This window comes from Podarcis cretensis (assembly GCF_951804945.1).
Source record: "Podarcis cretensis genome assembly, chromosome: 14".
Classification (NCBI taxonomy): Eukaryota; Metazoa; Chordata; class Lepidosauria; order Squamata; family Lacertidae; genus Podarcis; species Podarcis cretensis.
In genome coordinates, this window is record NC_137183.1 from 6948185 (window position 1) to 6965496 (window position 17312).

The window sequence follows — 17312 nt, forward strand, 5'->3', positions numbered from 1 at the left end:
CAACCATATGAAGTTTAGGGAAGCTTTTAATGTTTGATGTATTATGGTATTTTAATATTTTGTTGGAAGCTACCCAGAGTGGCTGGGGAAGCCCAGCCAGATGGGCGGGGTATAAATAATAAATTATTATTAATTATTATTATTTCCCTGTAGGCAGCAACATTTCTGCCAGAAGTGGAAAACGAGTTGGAATACCTCTGTAGAGGTAGAATTCCTCTGTAGAGGAATACCTCTGTAGAGGCAATGAAGATGGGTCAAGGCACTCTGTAATCTTCATTGCTAGCAAAGGCTGCAGTCCTGTGCACATTAACCTGAATGAAAGCCCCATCAAACATTGAGAGTTACTTCTGAGGAAGCCTTTAAGGTCCAGGTCACAAATTGAGTTGGCCTTGAGTTGGCTGTTACTGCTGGTTGAGCAGCACTGGGATTAAAAAAACAGAAATGCCTGTTGAGTCCAGCAGGATGTGGGAACTGCACTCATCCTTGCCCTGGGCTGCTCTCTCTGTGCCTTAATAGAAGGCATGAGCTGCCATATAGCTGAAGTTCAATGGGCAACTTACAGGGGTTAAAAAGGACTGCAGGTGGTCACTACGGCTGTGGATATAGCATTCATGATCATTTTAAAAACATTTTTATTGAGATGAGGATTTACCCATATAAGGAACAATAACATTAGTACAATAATGTAGCTAAAACAAATAACCAAATGAGCAGCTGCTGGATTATTGACAACAGGGCACAACATGGAATGATGATTAATGTCAATCAAGGGTAATACGTGTCAGGGAACTGACATCAGAGAGAAAAGCGGAGGCAGGGCTCCAGAGCGATGCCGGAGAGGGAACCAGTCGGGGGGAAGGAATTCAGTGTGACACCAATAGAGAGGAGAGGGAGATGGAGGAATCGGTGTCAGGGCTCCGAGACCCTTCAACCGAGACCAGCGGAGAGAGCGCTGGCACGCCTTTGCCGTCCCCGTACTTGCGCAGACGCGTTCCGCGCAGGGAACATAGGCGGAGACCTGGGGTCAAACAGCTTTTATGCTGGAAGAGATTCAAGAAACGCCCACTGACGGATTCTGCAAGTGACTAACAGGTCACGGAGGGCGAGCTCTAACCCTAAACATGGTTGAGCAAACGATCTAACTGAAGTGGAGGCAGTTTATGCACAAGTAACCCACCCATAACCATTACAATACGTTAGTATTGTTCATTCATACATTTGGACTCGTTCAGCTGGGGAAGTGTTTCCAAGTGTGGAGATGGCCTATTAGCAATAAAACATGCAGGAGCTTTGTCAGGGGGGAAAGAAGCAACCCTGAAGGTTTCTGCAAAAACATTTTAAACTACTTTAGTTCTGGCAGTTTTGTTTTTGTTTCTCTTCTACCTAAAGCATGAGAGGTAAACTCTTTAAATAAACTGTGCAGCTGCTCCTCCTGGCTACAATCAACCTGTCCCAGGCATTCTTATTTATAGCAACCAATCTATTTTGGGAGTTATACTTCAGAGGTTGAAGCCACTGTGATTTAACTTTGCCTACAGGACTGCACCCCTTCATGGATCACTGCCTTGCCATGGCGAAGGGGCTTGAATAACTCAGAGAAGCTATGAACTATGCCGAGCAGGGCACCCAAGATGAACAGGTCATAGTGGAGAGTTTTGACCAAACGTGATCCACCTGGAGGAGGAACTGGCAAGCCACTCCAGTATCCCTGCCAAGAAAACTCCATGGACAAAGACAACACGCATATAAAAGTTATGACGCTGGAAGATGAGCCCCTCAGGTCGGAAGGCGTCCAACATGCTACTGGGGAAGAGCGGAGGACAAGTACAAGTAGATCCAGAGCTGATGAAGCGGCTGGGCCAAAGCCGAAAGGACGTTCAGTTGCGGATATGCCTGGAAGCAAAAGGAAAGTCCAATGCTGTAAAGAAAAATACTGCATAGGAACCTGGAATGTAAGAACCATGAACCTGGGTAAGTTGGATGTGGTCAAAAATGAGATGGCAAGAATAAATATTGACATCCTGGGCATCAGTGAACTAAAATGGACAGGAATGGGCAAATTCCGTTCGGATGACTATCATATCTACTACTGTGGGCAAGAAACCCGTAAAAGAAATGGAGTGGCCCTCATAGTCAACAAAAGAGTGGCGAAAGCTGTACTGGGATGCAATCTCAAAAATGACAGAATGATCTTGATACGAATCCAAGGCAGACCTTTTAACATCACAGTAATCCAAGTTTATGCACCAACTACTGGTGCTGAAGAAACTGAAATTGACAAATTTTATGAAGACTTACAAGACCTTATAGAAGTGACACCAAAGAAGGATGTTCTTCTCATTATAGGGGACTGGAATGCTAAAGTAGGGAATCAAGAGATAAAAGGAACAACGGGCAAGTTTGGCCTTGGAGATCAAAACGAAACAGGGCAAAGGCTAATAGAGTTCTGTCAAGAGAACAAGCTGGTCATCACAAACACTCTTTTCCAACAACACAGGAGATGACTCTACACATGGACATCACCAGATGGGCAGCATCGAAATCAGATTGATTATATTCTCTGCAGCCAAAGATGGAGAAGCTCTATACAGTCAGCAAAAACAAGACCTGGAGCTGACTGTGGCTCAGATCATCAGCTTCTTGCAGCAAAATTCAAGCTTAAACTGAAGAAAGTAGGAAAAACCACTGGGCCGGTAAGATACAATCTAAACCAAATCCCTTATGAATACACAGTGGAAGTGAGGAACAGGTTTAAGGATTTAGATTTGGTGGACAGAGTGCCTGAAGAACTATGGATGGAGGCTCGCAACATTATACAGGAGGCAGCAACGAAAACCATCCCAATGAAAAAGAAATGCAAGAAAGCAAAGTGGCTGTCCAATGAGGCCAACAGAATGGGAAGAACCAGAGATCTGTTCAAGAAAATTGGAGATATGAAAGGAACATTTCGTACAAAGATTACCATAATAAAGGACAGAAGTGGTAAGGACCTAACAGAAGCAGAAGACATCAAGAAGAGGTGGCAAGAATACACAGAGGAATTATACCAGAAAGATATGGATGGCTCGTACACCCCAGGTAGTGTGGTTGCTGACCTTGAGCCAGACATCCTGGAGAGTGAAGTCAAACGGGCCTTAGAAAGCACTGCAAATAACAAGGCCAGTGGAAGTGATGGTATTCCAGCTGAACTATTTAAAATTTTAAAAGATGATGCTGTTAAGGTGCTACACTCAATATGCCAGCAAGTTTGGAAAACTCAGCAGTGGCCAGAGGATTGGAGAAGATCAGTCTACATCCCAATCCTAAAGAAGGGCAGTGCCAAAGAATGCTCCAACTACCGCACAATTGCACCTATTTCACACGCTAGCAAGGTTATGCTAAAAATTCTACAAGGAAGGCTCAAGCAGTATGTGGACTGAGAACTCCCAGAAGTGCAAGCTGGATTCTGAAGGGGCAGAGGAACCAGAGACCAAATTGCAAACATGTGCTGGATTATGGAGAAAGCTAGAGAGTTCCAGAAAGACATCTACTTCTGCTTCATTGACTATGCAAAAGCCTTTGACTGTGTCAACCACAACAAACTATGGCAAGTTCTTAAAGAAATGGGAGTGCCTGATCACCTCATCTGTCTCCTGAGAAATCTATGTGGGACAAAAAGCTACAGTTAGAACTGGATATGGAACAACTGATTGGTTCAACATTGGGAAAGGAGTACGACAAGGCTGTATATTGTCTCCCTGCTTATTTAACTTATATGCAGACTTCATCATGCGAAAGGCTGGGCTGGTTGAATCCCTAGCCGGAATTAAGATTGCCGGAAGAAATATCAACAACCTCAGATATGCAGATGACACAACCTTGATGGCAGAAAGTGAGGAGGAATTAAAGAACCTTTTAATGAGGGTGAAAGAGGAGAGCGCAAAATATGGTCTGAAGCTCAACATCAAAAAAACGAAGATCATGGCCACTGGTCCCATCACCTCCTGGCAAATAGAAGGGGAAGAAATGGAGGCAGTGAGAGATTTTACTTTCTTGGGCTCCATGATCACTGCAGATGGTGACAGCAGCCACAAAATTAAAAGATGCTTGCTTCTTAGGAGGAAGGCGATGGCAAACCTAGACAGCGTCTTAAAAAGCAGAGACATCACCTTGCCAACAAAGGTTCGTATAGTAAAAGCTATGGTTTTCCCAGTAGTAATGTATGGAAGTGAAAGCTGGACCATAAAGAAGGCTGATCGCTGAAGAATTGATGCTTTTGAATTATGGTGCTGGAGGAGACTCTTTAGAGTCCCATGGACTGCAAGAAGATCCAACCTCTCCATTCTGAAGGAAATCAGCCCTGAGTGCTCACTGGAAGGACAGATCCTGAAGCTGAGGCTCCAAGACTTTGGCCACCTCATGAGAAGAGAAGTGGAAAAGACCCTGATGTTGGGAAAGATGGAGGGCACAAGGAGAAGGGGACGACAGAGGACGAGATGGTTGGATAGTGTTCTCGAAGCTACCAGCATGAGTTTGACTAAATTGCGGGAGGCAGTGGAAGACAGAAGTGCCTGGCGTGCTCTGGTCCATGGGGTCACGAAGAGTCGAACACGACTAAACAACAACAACAACAGGACTGCAAATGGCAGGTGTCTCATGGTCGGAGTAGGGAGATGTTTGCTTTTCAACAGTGCTGTGAGCTTTTGATCTCGCTGATAATAAGTCTGGGTGGAAAGGATTTTCTAACTGCCCAGCACTTGGAAAATGCTGCTCCTGCTCTGGCCTCTATTCCAGTATTTTCCCAGTTGAAATGTATGCAAATGATCAATACTCTGGCCTGCATTTATCATGACATTTCTCTACTCCCCACCAATCTATATATGATGATGCCTTTTCTCTGGGTGGGAGGGAAACGAAGGAAAAAGCAAACTATATTTGAACGTTTTCGCAGTTCGGCAAAATAAATAAATGCCTCCTTTTCAGGGGCTGCATATTGGCAGACTGGAGTTTTTGTAGGGAGCACCCAGGCGAATTTCGCTGTGCAATTTTGGAGTGCAATTCCACGCCGCCCCGAACTCACTGAAGCAGCCCTGCGCGAGGGCACATGAGGTCTGCCCTGCTCCACAACCAACGGTGCGCCATTAAAAAAAAAGCTTGCACCCAGCGGCTCTCCTGTCCTCAACTGAGATCCACTTGGCCAGTGTACAAGTGGTGGTTGAGAACAGGCTGGAGGGTTTAGCAAACTTGGGGAAACATACATGGGAGAAAGGTGGCTTCTCTGCTTTGGAACTGCTGCAGTAAACATTCTTCCTTTTGCGTGGTAAGCAGAAACTTTATGTTGCAGAATTCACTTCCTGTTTTTTGTTATTATTGAATTAAGAGGTTGTTCAATACTGTTGTTTAATCGAGTAATGCAGTTGAGGGAAGAAGTGGTGGTCAAATGGATTATGGCTTTTGAAAGCCTCTCGGGAGTGGTTTTTTCGCTTTCAAATGTACCACGGTTCTCAACTGCCTCCGAAAATCCCCCAATTGAGTTTTCATAGTAAAGGTTTGATTTTGTAGTTGAAGGTGGGGGATGCAGATTGGGAAACCGATTATCTCTCTCCCCGCCCTTTCCTCTTCCTACGATTATTTAAACTGCTTCTGGTGTGCATAAATTGGTCTTTTTTCCCCTCCCTCCCCCTGCCTACAAAGCAAAATCCTTTCCAGTAGAAATAAATGCTTGGAAGATGGGGGAAAAAAGAAAGAAAAAAATAAGAACCGCCAGGAGGGAAGGCAGCGCGCACGCGCGACCGCCCGCCATCCTCCGACTCCGTTCGCCGGAAGTGCTTCAGAGCTTCCTGGAAACCGTTGCTTAGCAGCGGCGATGCCGCTACGGAAGGGGCCCTTAGCAACGGGAGCATGCCGGTGTGGGTGCGCGACTACAGCTGGGAGCAAACGGCCGAGGCCGTCTACCTGGTCGTCCCCTGGAGGGCCGCCCCGCTCCGCCGCGACGGCATTTTCTGCGCCGAGCGATACCTCAAGGTCTGTGGTAGCCCGGCGGGGGGGGGGGGCAGGGCCTGGGGGTGGGGTGGCCCTCATGCAGCCGGGGGCCCTTTGCCAGGAAAGGAAAAGAAACAGTTGTTGTAGTGACAGGGCAGGGGGCGCCCCGAAGACCCTAGCGCAGTGTTTCCCAACCTTGGGCCTCCAGCTGTTTTTGGACTACAACTCCCATCATCCCTAGCTAGCAAGACCAGTGGTCAGGGATGATGGGAATTGTAGTTCAAAAGCAGCTGGAGGCCCAAGGCTGGGAAACGCTGCCCTAGCGGATCGCTTGCAGTGCAAGCCTGTATGTGTCTACTCAGAAGTAAATCCCAGCGAGGTTTGCCCTCATCAGGCCCACGTAGGTCTTGCAACCTTAAGCTAGTGTTGCTGCTCTTTAAGGTAGAATCATAGCATTGTGAATAGTCCAGCCCTCTGCAACACTGGAATTCTGATCGGATCTCCCCTTCTTGTTTAAGTGCTTTTCTTTAAAGGAGCCATAGAGGGATGCCTCAATCTGGATCGAAAGAGCAGCACTGGGGGTGGGGTGGGGTGGGGTGGGGGTGTTACTAGGTTGTTGTCTTTATTTTGATTGCATATATTGTGTTTTTTGGGTCGATCTTTTTTGTGAACCGCCTGAGGCCTCCGGGTACAGGGCGGTATATAAATTCAATAAATAGTAACAACAATAACACAGGAGTATGCAGCTATCCCATATGGGGATCAAACCTGCAACCTTGGCGTTATCAGCACCACACTCTAACCAGGCTCACAAATGAGTTGGGGCCTAGCAGGTTTGGGGCAAATATAACGTGTAAATGTTTTGGGATACATATTATTATTATTATTATTATTATTATTATTATTATTTTATTGATTGATTGATTGATTGATTGCATTTATAGCATTTATATCCCACCTTTCCTCCAAGCAGCTAAAGGTGGTGTGAAGCTTTGACTTGTGCCCCCAGCGTGTTTCTTAAATGCAAGCATATTCATGTTGATTTCTAAATGTTCTTCTTAGGTAAATTCTCCTCCGTTTCTATTTGAAGCCATTCTCTATGCTCCTATAGATGATGTCCACAGTACTGCCAAAATCGAGAATGACTCAGTTTTCTTCACCCTCTATAAAAAAGAAGCGGCCATGTGGGAATCCCTCATTATGGAAAATGGTGAGTTTTCAATTGGGTTGGTCTTAAACAAACCTTTGCTGACCTTCCTGCAGTATATATTATATTATATTATATTATATTATATTATATTATATTATATTATATTATATTATAATTTGCCTCATATATGCATCACCATACTTATTATATATTAGCACTCACAATTCCTAACATTTTATATCTGATTTAACTAAAGCTTAACAAGTGATGTGATGCCCAGATACAGCAATCAACCTGGTTTTTGTCTTACATACAATCATAACTTTTCATTTAGCAATAACCCTTATTTTTTACTATATTCAGTAAAGTTAATCCAGTTTGCCATAAAGTTGTCTTGTCTTTGTTTCCTAATTTTAATAAAGTGTGTTAGTCTAGTGATTAGGGCAAACTCCTTTCCATGGGCGTAGCTAAGGGGGGCAGATGCCCCTTTCCCTAGATTCATAAATATTTTTGAAAAGCATTGAAAGTTGTTGTCTGATGTAGAGCTGTATATATCCTTTAGAACATCCACATTTCTTGCCAAGGCTTTACAGATTTGTGTAATAAAACTTAAAGGGGGAATGGGAAATTATTTTTCCTGTAAAGGTCGGGGAGTAGAAATGTAAACCACTATTATTAGCAGTATTCTTGTTATTATTATTTTTATGTGTGTAATAGCTGCTCGCTAAACACAATAAATTGAACTGAACTAAACTCAATTATCTGAGGTTCTGCCCCCCCCCCCGCGCCCCTAGCAGAAGCTTGTCCCCTGCAATGTCCTGTTTATAGGGTATTTTTATCCATGATTTCCTAAAACAATCTCAACAACTTTGGCTGCACCTCCCCCCCAAAAAAAATCCTGGCTCCACCCATGCCCCCTTCCTTTGTCAACTCATCTTTTTAACAAATGATGCAGTCAGCAGTCTCCACTTCCCCACATATTGATTGGACTCAAGGCAGCTTACAGATAAATACAAGAACTGTTAAAACATAGAAAAAGCAATCATTAAAAAAAATTAAACATAAAGAGTTTTAGCTGCTCTTGCCATATAAGAAACACCGGTTCTAGTAGACTTTCATATCACACAGTCCCTTTTACATGACTTTTTATTTTTATCCAATATTTCTTTGCCATATCACATTCCTGCCACATGTGGAACAAGTCACCCTTCTTTTAAAATATGTGGGCAGCATTGTGTTTTACCTTGCCACCCATGGTTTATGTGTGCTGCTGGTGGCAGAAACTAAACTAATAACATTGGTAAACTGCTCTGTGTAAACTGGTTATCTTCATAATTTGGCAGTGGATGAGAGGCCAAACAGTTTGATCCAAAGGCCAGAAGCAGCATTATAAAATTGGGAAGTAAGAGTGAGCTAAAATGTCAAGCTGCGGTGATAACCCCTCCAGGCAGTGCTGCAAAGGCAAAGAGGGGTGGGTAAGTAGTAATTAATTTGTCCCCAGAAGGGTTTAGTCTGCAAGGAGTCCTTGGCTCCTCCCCATGGATTGCTTACTGCTTCAGGGGGCATGATCTTTAGGTCCTCTTCTTGCCACTACTGTCCAGGGAGAACAATTCAGTTCCCAGCTCCTTGGCTGCAGCTTTGTCACTGGAAGTCTCTTTTCCCCTTCCTTCCTGCTGTTGGATGAGGGGATGGAAGGAGTTGCCCAATCAGCAGTGTTTGGCTTGCCTTACTGCCCCACGAAGAACAGTGCCTGAATATCACTGCAGCTGACACAGTTTCAGAATCTCTCATTTCTCATACCTCAGTTGTACTATCACACCTATTGGTCTTTTAATTGATATTGGAATGGTTCTCTTCAGGGGACAAGGAAGAAATGCAGAGAATCCGAGAGGATGCTGTGCGCAAAGCACAAGAAGACGCAAAATCAGAAGCAGAAGCAAAAGCTGCTCAGAAACGAGAGCGCAGCAAGTTTGCTGTGGAGGCCACAATTAAGGTAAATCAGGTGCTGCCTGAGTCATCCTTACGAGCAGAAAACAGGATTGCAAATAATGGATAACCAATATTATACCTACTGACAATATTATAAAGGTAAAGGTAAAGGGACCCCTGACCATTAGGTCCAGTCATGGCCGACTCGGGTTGCGGCGCTCATCTCGCTTTATTGGCCGAGGGAGCCGGCGTACAGCTTCCGGGTCGTGTGGCCAGCATGACTAAGCCGCTTCTGGCGAACCAAAGCAGCGCACTGAAATGCCGTTTACCTTCCCACCGGAGCGGTACCTATTTATCTACTTGCAGTTTGACGTGCTTTCGAACTGCTAGGTTGGCAGGAGCAGGGACCGAGCAACGGGAGCTCACCCCATTGCGGGGATTCAAACCGCGACCTTCTGATCAGCAAGTCCTAGGCTCTGTGGTTTAACCCACAGCGCCACCCGCGTCCCTTATTATATTATAATATTATACCTACTGACAATATTATACCTACTGACAAATGTTTCTTCAGATGCTACAGTTTGCGTTGCAGCCTCAAAGTTAACATGGGTGGAAGCTACACACATAAAAACACTGTGAAAATGCTTTCTTTAAAAATGTTTTGAAAAATGCATTGAATTTGGCATATCACATTCTTGCCATGTGTGGAACAAGTCACCCTTCTTTTTTATATATATGGGCAGCAGTGTGTTTTACCTTTGCTGGGTATCCAGCAAAAGTAATGTGCTATATCCTCCACCCTCTCCTTCATAAGAGTTACTGTGTTGAATATAAGAGATAAGTCATGGAAGACTTTGCACCTTAAAAGTAGTTGTAGTGCAGCGTTTGACGGTTCTGCAATTCAATCAGCTAGAAGATGCGGAAAGAGAAAGGATAGAAGAGCTGAAAGAAAAGGAGCGGAAAAAAGCCACTGAGGAGATTGAGAAATGGAAAGAGCAGAACGAGAAACAAAAGAAGATTCATTTTTGTCAGCCACATCAGGAACACAGAAAAACCCCAGAGCAAAGCAAGCAAGAGAATAAAAGGAAAGTGAAATCTTCAAGTAGAGGAACATCCAAGTCAAGGACATCTACAGGAGGTAAAATGTTCTTGCTGTGTTCAAAACAAACTAAACATTTTAACCTTCCACTGCTTTTGGCTTGTGAAACCATTTCTAATCTGTCTTCACCCTAGTATCCGGGCTCAGCATTATTGCTCCATTTTTTATTTCAGCTGCTTTTATTCCTTGCTAAAGTATCAGCACAGTACTTTCCTCCTTTGTGGCATCTCCTGGTGGTCCTAGGACTTTACAGTATTGACAGTACACAATAGGTTATCTGTAATTGGTTTTATATGTTCTCCATGATTATTTGTTGTTTATATTTTATATAAGCCCCAGTTGCCTTTTTGGCTTTTTTTTTAAAAAAAATATGATTTAAATTATGAGATAAATTATCTAAAAGTGTTCCCATCCTGAGAGTTAGCTTGCCTGTTAGTGTTTCCCCTGAGGTCTTTTTCTTCCTTCTCAGTGGCTTACACCATCAGATGCACATGTGCTGGTGTGCTTCTTTGGGCCTTCAGGATCCCACCAGGCACTACCCCCAGGATATTGGATGCTCTAATCATAGCAAATGCCAAATGTTTATCTCAGCAGTGGTGATACAAATAACAAGACATTTTACATGCAGCTTCAGCCCTGTTAGTTTTAAATAATCTGTACTTGTATCATCCTGCCAACGCCTGCCAAATAAAGGTTAGAAAGAGGAAACCTATTTAGATCTGTGCTCAAGACTCTTCTTTTCCCTCCCTGGTTGATGTGAACTGATACATTGAAAAATTAATTCATTATGTATCTTGATTATTGCAGATACAATTTCTGGAAATATGTTTTCAGAGAAGCTGAAAGAAGAATCTATCCCTGCTCCGCGATCTGCCAGTAGCATTGAAATAAAATTCACCCCTCGCGTCTTTCCTACAGCTCTCAGAGAATCCAGGATTCCAGAAGAGGAGGAGGTAGGGAGACCCAGCTGCTCTGCTGTTGCTTCAAGGCATGCTGAGGAGCTGCAGTTGCAGAGTGGGGCGTGGGGGTGGGCAGGCCTCTGGCATTATTTTAACCACTTTAGAAAAAAGAATCTGGGTAGACAATCCCACACGTAGAAAGCGAAAAATAAAGGTACTTTGAAAAGGTCATATAGTGATGTGGACTTTAAATGGAGGGAGAGGATTTGTCCTACTGATTGCTAATGATGTCATAGATACTGTCCAGTAGGGGCCAGTGACACTTCTTCAGTCATGTTCCTCACAGCAATTGAAATTGCAATGTTTGGGCTAGCTGCAGGCAGGAAAGCATGTTCTTCTGTCAGTGAAATATTGGCCATGAAATAGCCCCACAACACACACGGCAAATTGAGGGAAGACTTCAGCCATTGAGAATTAACTGTGCACTTATGATGTTGTAAACTGATGGTTTGGAAAGGCCTGTATGCTGTTAATTCAGAGGACAGTGGAAGCAGGCTGTAAACAAAGGGAAAGGAGAGTGTTTTTTTGTGGAATGTGGTTTTCTTTATGAATGTGTGCATGTACTGCTATGACTTGTAAAAGTAAGCAGTGCCTGTCCACCAAAAGGGATTATGACAATGACCCTTACCACAAACTAGAGCAAAGGTAATGCACAAACACTGCAGAGAAACTGTACGTAATGCTTCTCTGGAGGTACTGATTTTCTATTACAAAAGACACAAGCAAACAAGCCTGAGTTAACTGAAAGTTATCAACAGCCATTGGCCATAATAACTCAGTGGAACTTTCCAGGCGCAGAGGCACCCTTCCTCCATAAATTGGTTGCTGAAGGGGAAAGCAAATGACAAGGGAGAGGGTTGGTTCCAGGCCCTGCCTGTGGGCTCCCCAGAACTACTTGGTCTGCCACTGTGGGAAGAAGCAGAATGTTGAGCTAGGTGGACCCACCTTGACCTGATCAATTTGGGCTCTTCTGGCATTCTAAATCTGGAACCCTTTGGAAGTCAAATGCCAATACACTTGGTGTTCAGTATTGTTGCCATACACTGGCATATTCACTTGCATTTGCTAAATAGGGCAATTGAATATACTTGTACTGTTTTAGGCACAAAGCACTGCACATATCTTTTATTCACAGTGGCTATGTAAGCAAGCAGAGGCTCGCAGAATCATAAATTCAGACATTGCTGAGCTAGAAGATTTAAAAGAAGAGGAGAAGAATCCAGATTGGTTGAAAGACAAAGGAAAGTGCGTTTGGATGTTGCTTCAAAGGATGTGTAAAATCACTTTTATCTCATATGTAATAATGGTTTGCTGTTTATGGGGGAAAGGGAATGAAGTAGCAATAAGTTGGATGGGCAGTGTATGTGTGTTTGTGGTTCAGTGCACGCTTTTGCAATTCTTCTCAAGCTCTGCCAGAGTGGCAACAATTATGAATCCCGGTGGGAGTCCTAGAAGTAAAATTTAGTTGGATACAACCCTTAGTCCTTTTGGAAATATAATAACTAGACTATTCTGTATACTCTTATCTTTTTAGTAAAATGTTTGCAACGGGAAATTATCTTGCTGCTGTCAATGCCTATAATTTGGCAATTCGTATCAGTAATAAGATTCCAACATTGTACTTGAATCGAGCTGCCTGCCACCTTAAGCTGAGAAATCTACACAAGGCAATTGAAGATTCCTCAAAGGTATTTGCTTTTATCAAAGCTTTCAGATCTGTAGCAAAACTCTGTATCACATTCATTTGTCACCCTACTGCGACTATACAAGCCTTACAGTATCATGTGCAATACTGTTATTGTTTAACGCCGAGTAATTATAATTTCATCAAATATCAACATTTCCCAAAATTGACACCTAACAAAATGAAATTCTGTAAAAATCTGTTGTGCCATCATCTAGGTTAGCTGGAACTTTATTAGAATTTGCTGTCTGCAGAATATTTGTAAGCTGACTTGAGAGCCTCTTGGGGCTATAAAGCAGGATATAAAATATATATAATAAAATTGGCTGATGCCACTGTGTTAGGATTACAAAACGGTTGGGTTCAAGGGCAAGTTCATGCTCTCCCTCCCCCCTCTTCTTTGTGTGTGTCACTCGTAAGGGTGTATGTGCACTATGCAGCTGTCAACTGATAAGCCTGGTTTTGCTACTTTAAGTAAGGGTCTGATACTGTCCTTGCCTGCAGTCTGTAGTAGTTTCCTTACCAGTCTACTTACTGCCCTCTTTTATTATTATAATCTGCTAATTTATATGCCTCTTAATGGCCACATGACTTCTAAGTGGTTTACAAAATATGAAAACTAATTGTGCAATGTTGTTAAAATGCAGTAAAATACACCATTATTAAAATACATATTAAAATAATCTCAGTAAAAATGTCAAAATATAAATGGCTGTAGCTCAGTAGTGGAGCATCTGCCTTGCATGCAAAACCAGTATGAGAACCATCGTGATGTGGTTAGAGTATTGGACCAGGGGGTGAATCCTCACTTGGCCATGACCCTTACTGGATGGCCTTGAACCAGTCACTGCCTCTCAGCCCAATCTACTTCACAGGGATGTTGTGGGGGTTAAATGAGGAGGAGAACCATGTAAACTACCTTGAGTTCCTTGGAGGAAAAGGTGGCGTATGAATGATGATGATGGTGGTGGTGGTGAAGAATAGGCCCCATGTTCAGTTCTTGGTGGCATCTGCAGGTAGGGCTGAGAGAGACTCCTGCCTGAAACTCTGAGAGCTCTGGAGAGCTGCTTCCAGTCAGTGTCAATAATGCTGAGCTAGATAGACCGATGGTCTGACTCAGTATAAAGCAGCTTCCTTTTCTATAGTGAAAATATACAGTAAAACAGTTGGGCAGTTAAAGCAAGAGAGCTGCGGTCTGTGCCCATTTGTGCACCGGGTAGCAACATGTTGTAGCTGCTGCCAGTGCCGGACTTACATAAAAGCTAAACAAGCTATAGCTGAGGGCCTCTAATTGTGATATTGATTAAAAAAAATAAAAAATACAGATACCCACTAAGACTTCAGACACCTCAGCCAAGGCTCAGCTTGTTTTGTTTGTGCTCCAGGGTGGTCCAGCAGAGAAGTACTTGACATGTTTGTGTCTCTGCAAATGAAGGCAAGGAACCTGATAGATTTGAAAACAAATGCTGGCAAATGCTTGTGTGAGTCGTACACTGTCTTCAAGGGACAGCTAAGCTGACTTCCAAACTTGTGGGTTTTATTTTTCAAGGCTCTGGAATTACTGACTCCTCCTGTTCCTGACAATGCTAATGCTAGAGTGAAAGCTCACGTGAGGCGTGGGGCAGCATTCTGTGGACTGGAATTGTATGCTGAAGGTAGAGGAAAGATACATGCTGAAGATAACATTCCTGCATTTGTTGGGATTTATTGTATGATATGAACAAGACTTTGTTAATCTGTACTTTTTATTTTGCTTTTTCATCCAAAAAGTTAAATCTTTTTAAATTTTAGTTTTGTTTTATCTATGGAGATGGGATGATGCAATACAAGGCATTCGCCAGACTCAAAATAGACCTAATGACACCATCAGACTTAATGAACTTCTGCCCATTGATTATTTCAGTCCACTTTGAATTATTTGCATAGCTCAGCCACAGTCTGTTAACACACTGTTACCCACAACCAGTAGGAACAAAACCACAAAAGTTCCTTTCTTCTTTCTACAAGTATTATTCCTGTTAGATGAAATCTTTAAGTATGGTATTACGGACAGCGTGTTGCATTGGAACACTTTAATTGCTACACTAGCTTTCTTTGCCCAATGTGAAAGTGAACAGAAGTCTTCTGTATCTTTCTTTCCTTTTCCAAGTAGTTTCTCTCTTTGTAAATATATTTGTTTGCTACCTTGTTTCCTTTAGCTTTACTGTACATCTAATTTTGAGCTTGACAAAATGCTTCCTTACTTCAATCTGCTTTCATCATTTCTAGCACCTGTAGATTTCTGTAGTAAAATAATTGCTGTGTTTTGCCTTTAGCTGTATTTTCCTTGTCCAGTACATTTCCCCAAAGAAAATTACGTAATACTCCCTAAATTTCTGGGAATTGGAAGGTGAGCAGCCATTATGTCCCACTTCTCCCCTCCAATGTAGCACAAAGTAACTCAAAAGACAAGGCACCAAAACACCCATTTCCATGTTTATTCACTCCATGCAGGTGCTTTTGAGAAAAAAGAAATGCACAGCTTCTCAGCCAACTACACATAAATATAGTTTTATCAGTGACTCAGCAGAGTCGTGTTCCTGTTGTCAATATCTAGAAATCTAACTTGCAGTTCTGCAAAGTACTGTGTTTTTTTTTATGGGTGGCTGCAGGGAGCCTTTGGGTTCCGAGTCAAACCTGAAGAGCAGGCACTGCTTGTATTCTGCTTTAGAGTTTTACTTGCCTGTAAATACCATTGTTTATTAAAGGAAAATCTGTCCGTCTGTTTCCCAGGTCTTGCTGGTATAAAGACTCTATGCTAAAGGAAGTGTAGAACAGCGACAATAAAGTAGGGTACTCCCAATGGCCTTTGAAAATGTCCTGGCTAGGCCACGTTATAGGCCTAAGAAGCACATTCTGTATTGGTCAGCAAGACAATCTAGCTCCTGGCCAGACAGCAGCAGGGTGTAATGAAGTGGTAGAGCCAAGGCTGCATACCCATTGCTCACATTATCCAGGAAAGATGGAGTGGGGGTACAAATGGTAGAATCAGTGGATCTCAGGCCACCAACTCAGCCCTTTCCCATACCTCCATTTGGGGGCTTTGGGGGTCCCACAGGCAGAAGAGGGGCTTTGGATTGCAGCCCAGGGCTATAATCCAGGGATGAGGAACTCCAGATGTTGTTGGACTCCCAATTATTAGTAGTCCCGCTAGCATGGCCAGTGGTCAAGGATAGTGGGCTGTCCAGCAGCATCTGGAGGGCCAGAGGTTCTTCACCCCCAGTGCAATCCTATACATACAGTACTTACCTGTGATTCAACCCCTTTGAACACAGGACTTGCTTGTAAGTCAATATGCACAAAAGTAGATGCATCTTCTAATTCTATTTTATAGTATGTTGCTGCCATTGTATGATTAAAATGCATGCTAAATTAACCCTAGGTCTCCAAGAATATATTGCTGCTCTCAAGATTGAGCCCACAAACAAAAATGTAGAAGATGATGCTGAGAAGATTCGACGCATAATTCAAGGAAATGAATGATTCGTGGAGGTGGAGAATGAAAATTTGGTGATCAGCTATCATGTCCATGCTAGTAATGTTGATACTTATCTTTGGAAGATATTTTGCTGGTGTATTAAATAAGTAGTTGAATATTCCTCTTCTTTAGCTCAGGTATAGTAGTTAACGAATAGGGCAACATTTGCGGGCCTTTATAAGAATATAATATAAAATGCTTTCTTAAACTTGGAACACATTTTTTCTTATCTTGCACAATAAACAAATAGAAAAGCCTAACTTTGCTTAAGTTTGGATTTGTTTTAAAACTTGGGAAAAATAACTTGTAGTCTTAGATCATATTGCATAATTTATGAAATATGATGTCACAATTCATAAGGTGATAGAATAGCCACTAGTCTACATAGCTTTTCAGTGATAAGAGGTAGAGTCAAATACTCCCTTGAAGAAAACCTCACCAAAAATACATGCCACTTCTATTTATTTCTAAAAATCAAATTCTAATGTGCAATATGTAAGATATACTGAAATCAAAGCCTATTTGTTCCTCTGTAAAAATCCATAACCCAACATTATTGAAAGGTTTAATCAGAAAACTGTAGGCTTATAAGAATGTTTCTGTTCTGTCAGTTCTCCAGGCGACTCCATGACCCTCCTTTTCTTCTTTGGCTTTGTTTATTGCCAAAGATGGCTTAACTGAAGGTTTAAGAACATTTGTCAATTCAAAATGTGCCTCAGTGATCCCTCTCTTAACATGAGAAGTGGTACTCCTTGAGCTACAATGTCCTGAAGCTTGTTATTTCTTGGATTTGTAGGGCTTGGTCCTCTTACAAACTACTAAAGTACTCCCTTTCTGGTATATTTGTATAACCATTTGTATAGTTATAGGGCTGGCAAAAAGGCGTACATGAAAAATGTTTCAGGAAAAGTCCTCAGTCCTACTGGAAAAACACCAAAAAGATTTTGTTTTGTTAATCCCATGCAACATTTTGTCTCTAGTTCTAATTCCTGATATGAAGAAGAAAACTCATG

General features: G+C 42.6%; 1 protein-coding gene across 2 annotated transcripts; it reads left to right on the forward strand.

Annotated features, from left to right (window-relative positions):
* Positions 1-1946: 1946 nt before the first annotated feature.
* Positions 1947-16559, forward strand: DNAAF4 (dynein axonemal assembly factor 4). 2 transcript variants are annotated; one of them, XM_079953401.1, is made up of 9 exons: positions 1947-1971; positions 7073-7171; positions 8971-9104; positions 9950-10178; positions 10947-11092; positions 12234-12343; positions 12633-12786; positions 14332-14437; positions 16204-16559. In XM_079953401.1, exons 1-9 carry the CDS (start codon positions 1962-1964, stop codon positions 16302-16304), a joined length of 1089 nt encoding a protein of 362 aa, XP_079809527.1. In that variant the 5' UTR covers positions 1947-1961; the 3' UTR covers positions 16305-16559. The 2 variants fall into 2 exon arrangements, with proteins under 2 accessions (XP_079809527.1, XP_079809528.1); XM_079953402.1 differs by lacking the exon at positions 1947-1971 and adding an exon at positions 5823-6003 and having other exon boundaries at positions 7024-7171.
* The last annotated feature ends 753 nt before the right edge of the window (positions 16560-17312 follow it).

Bases quoted from the DNA above. Each gene is read 5' to 3' on its own strand.
- DNAAF4 (XM_079953402.1), top strand. From the start codon at position 5,881: ATGCCGGTGTGGGTGCGCGACTACAGCTGGGAGCAAACGGCCGAGGCC. The intron at 9,105-9,949 runs GTAAATCAGGTG...CAATTCAATCAG, and splicing joins CTGTGGAGGCCACAATTAAG to CTAGAAGATGCGGAAAGAGA. The intron at 12,344-12,632 runs GTGCGTTTGGAT...TTATCTTTTTAG, and splicing joins TGGTTGAAAGACAAAGGAAA to TAAAATGTTTGCAACGGGAA.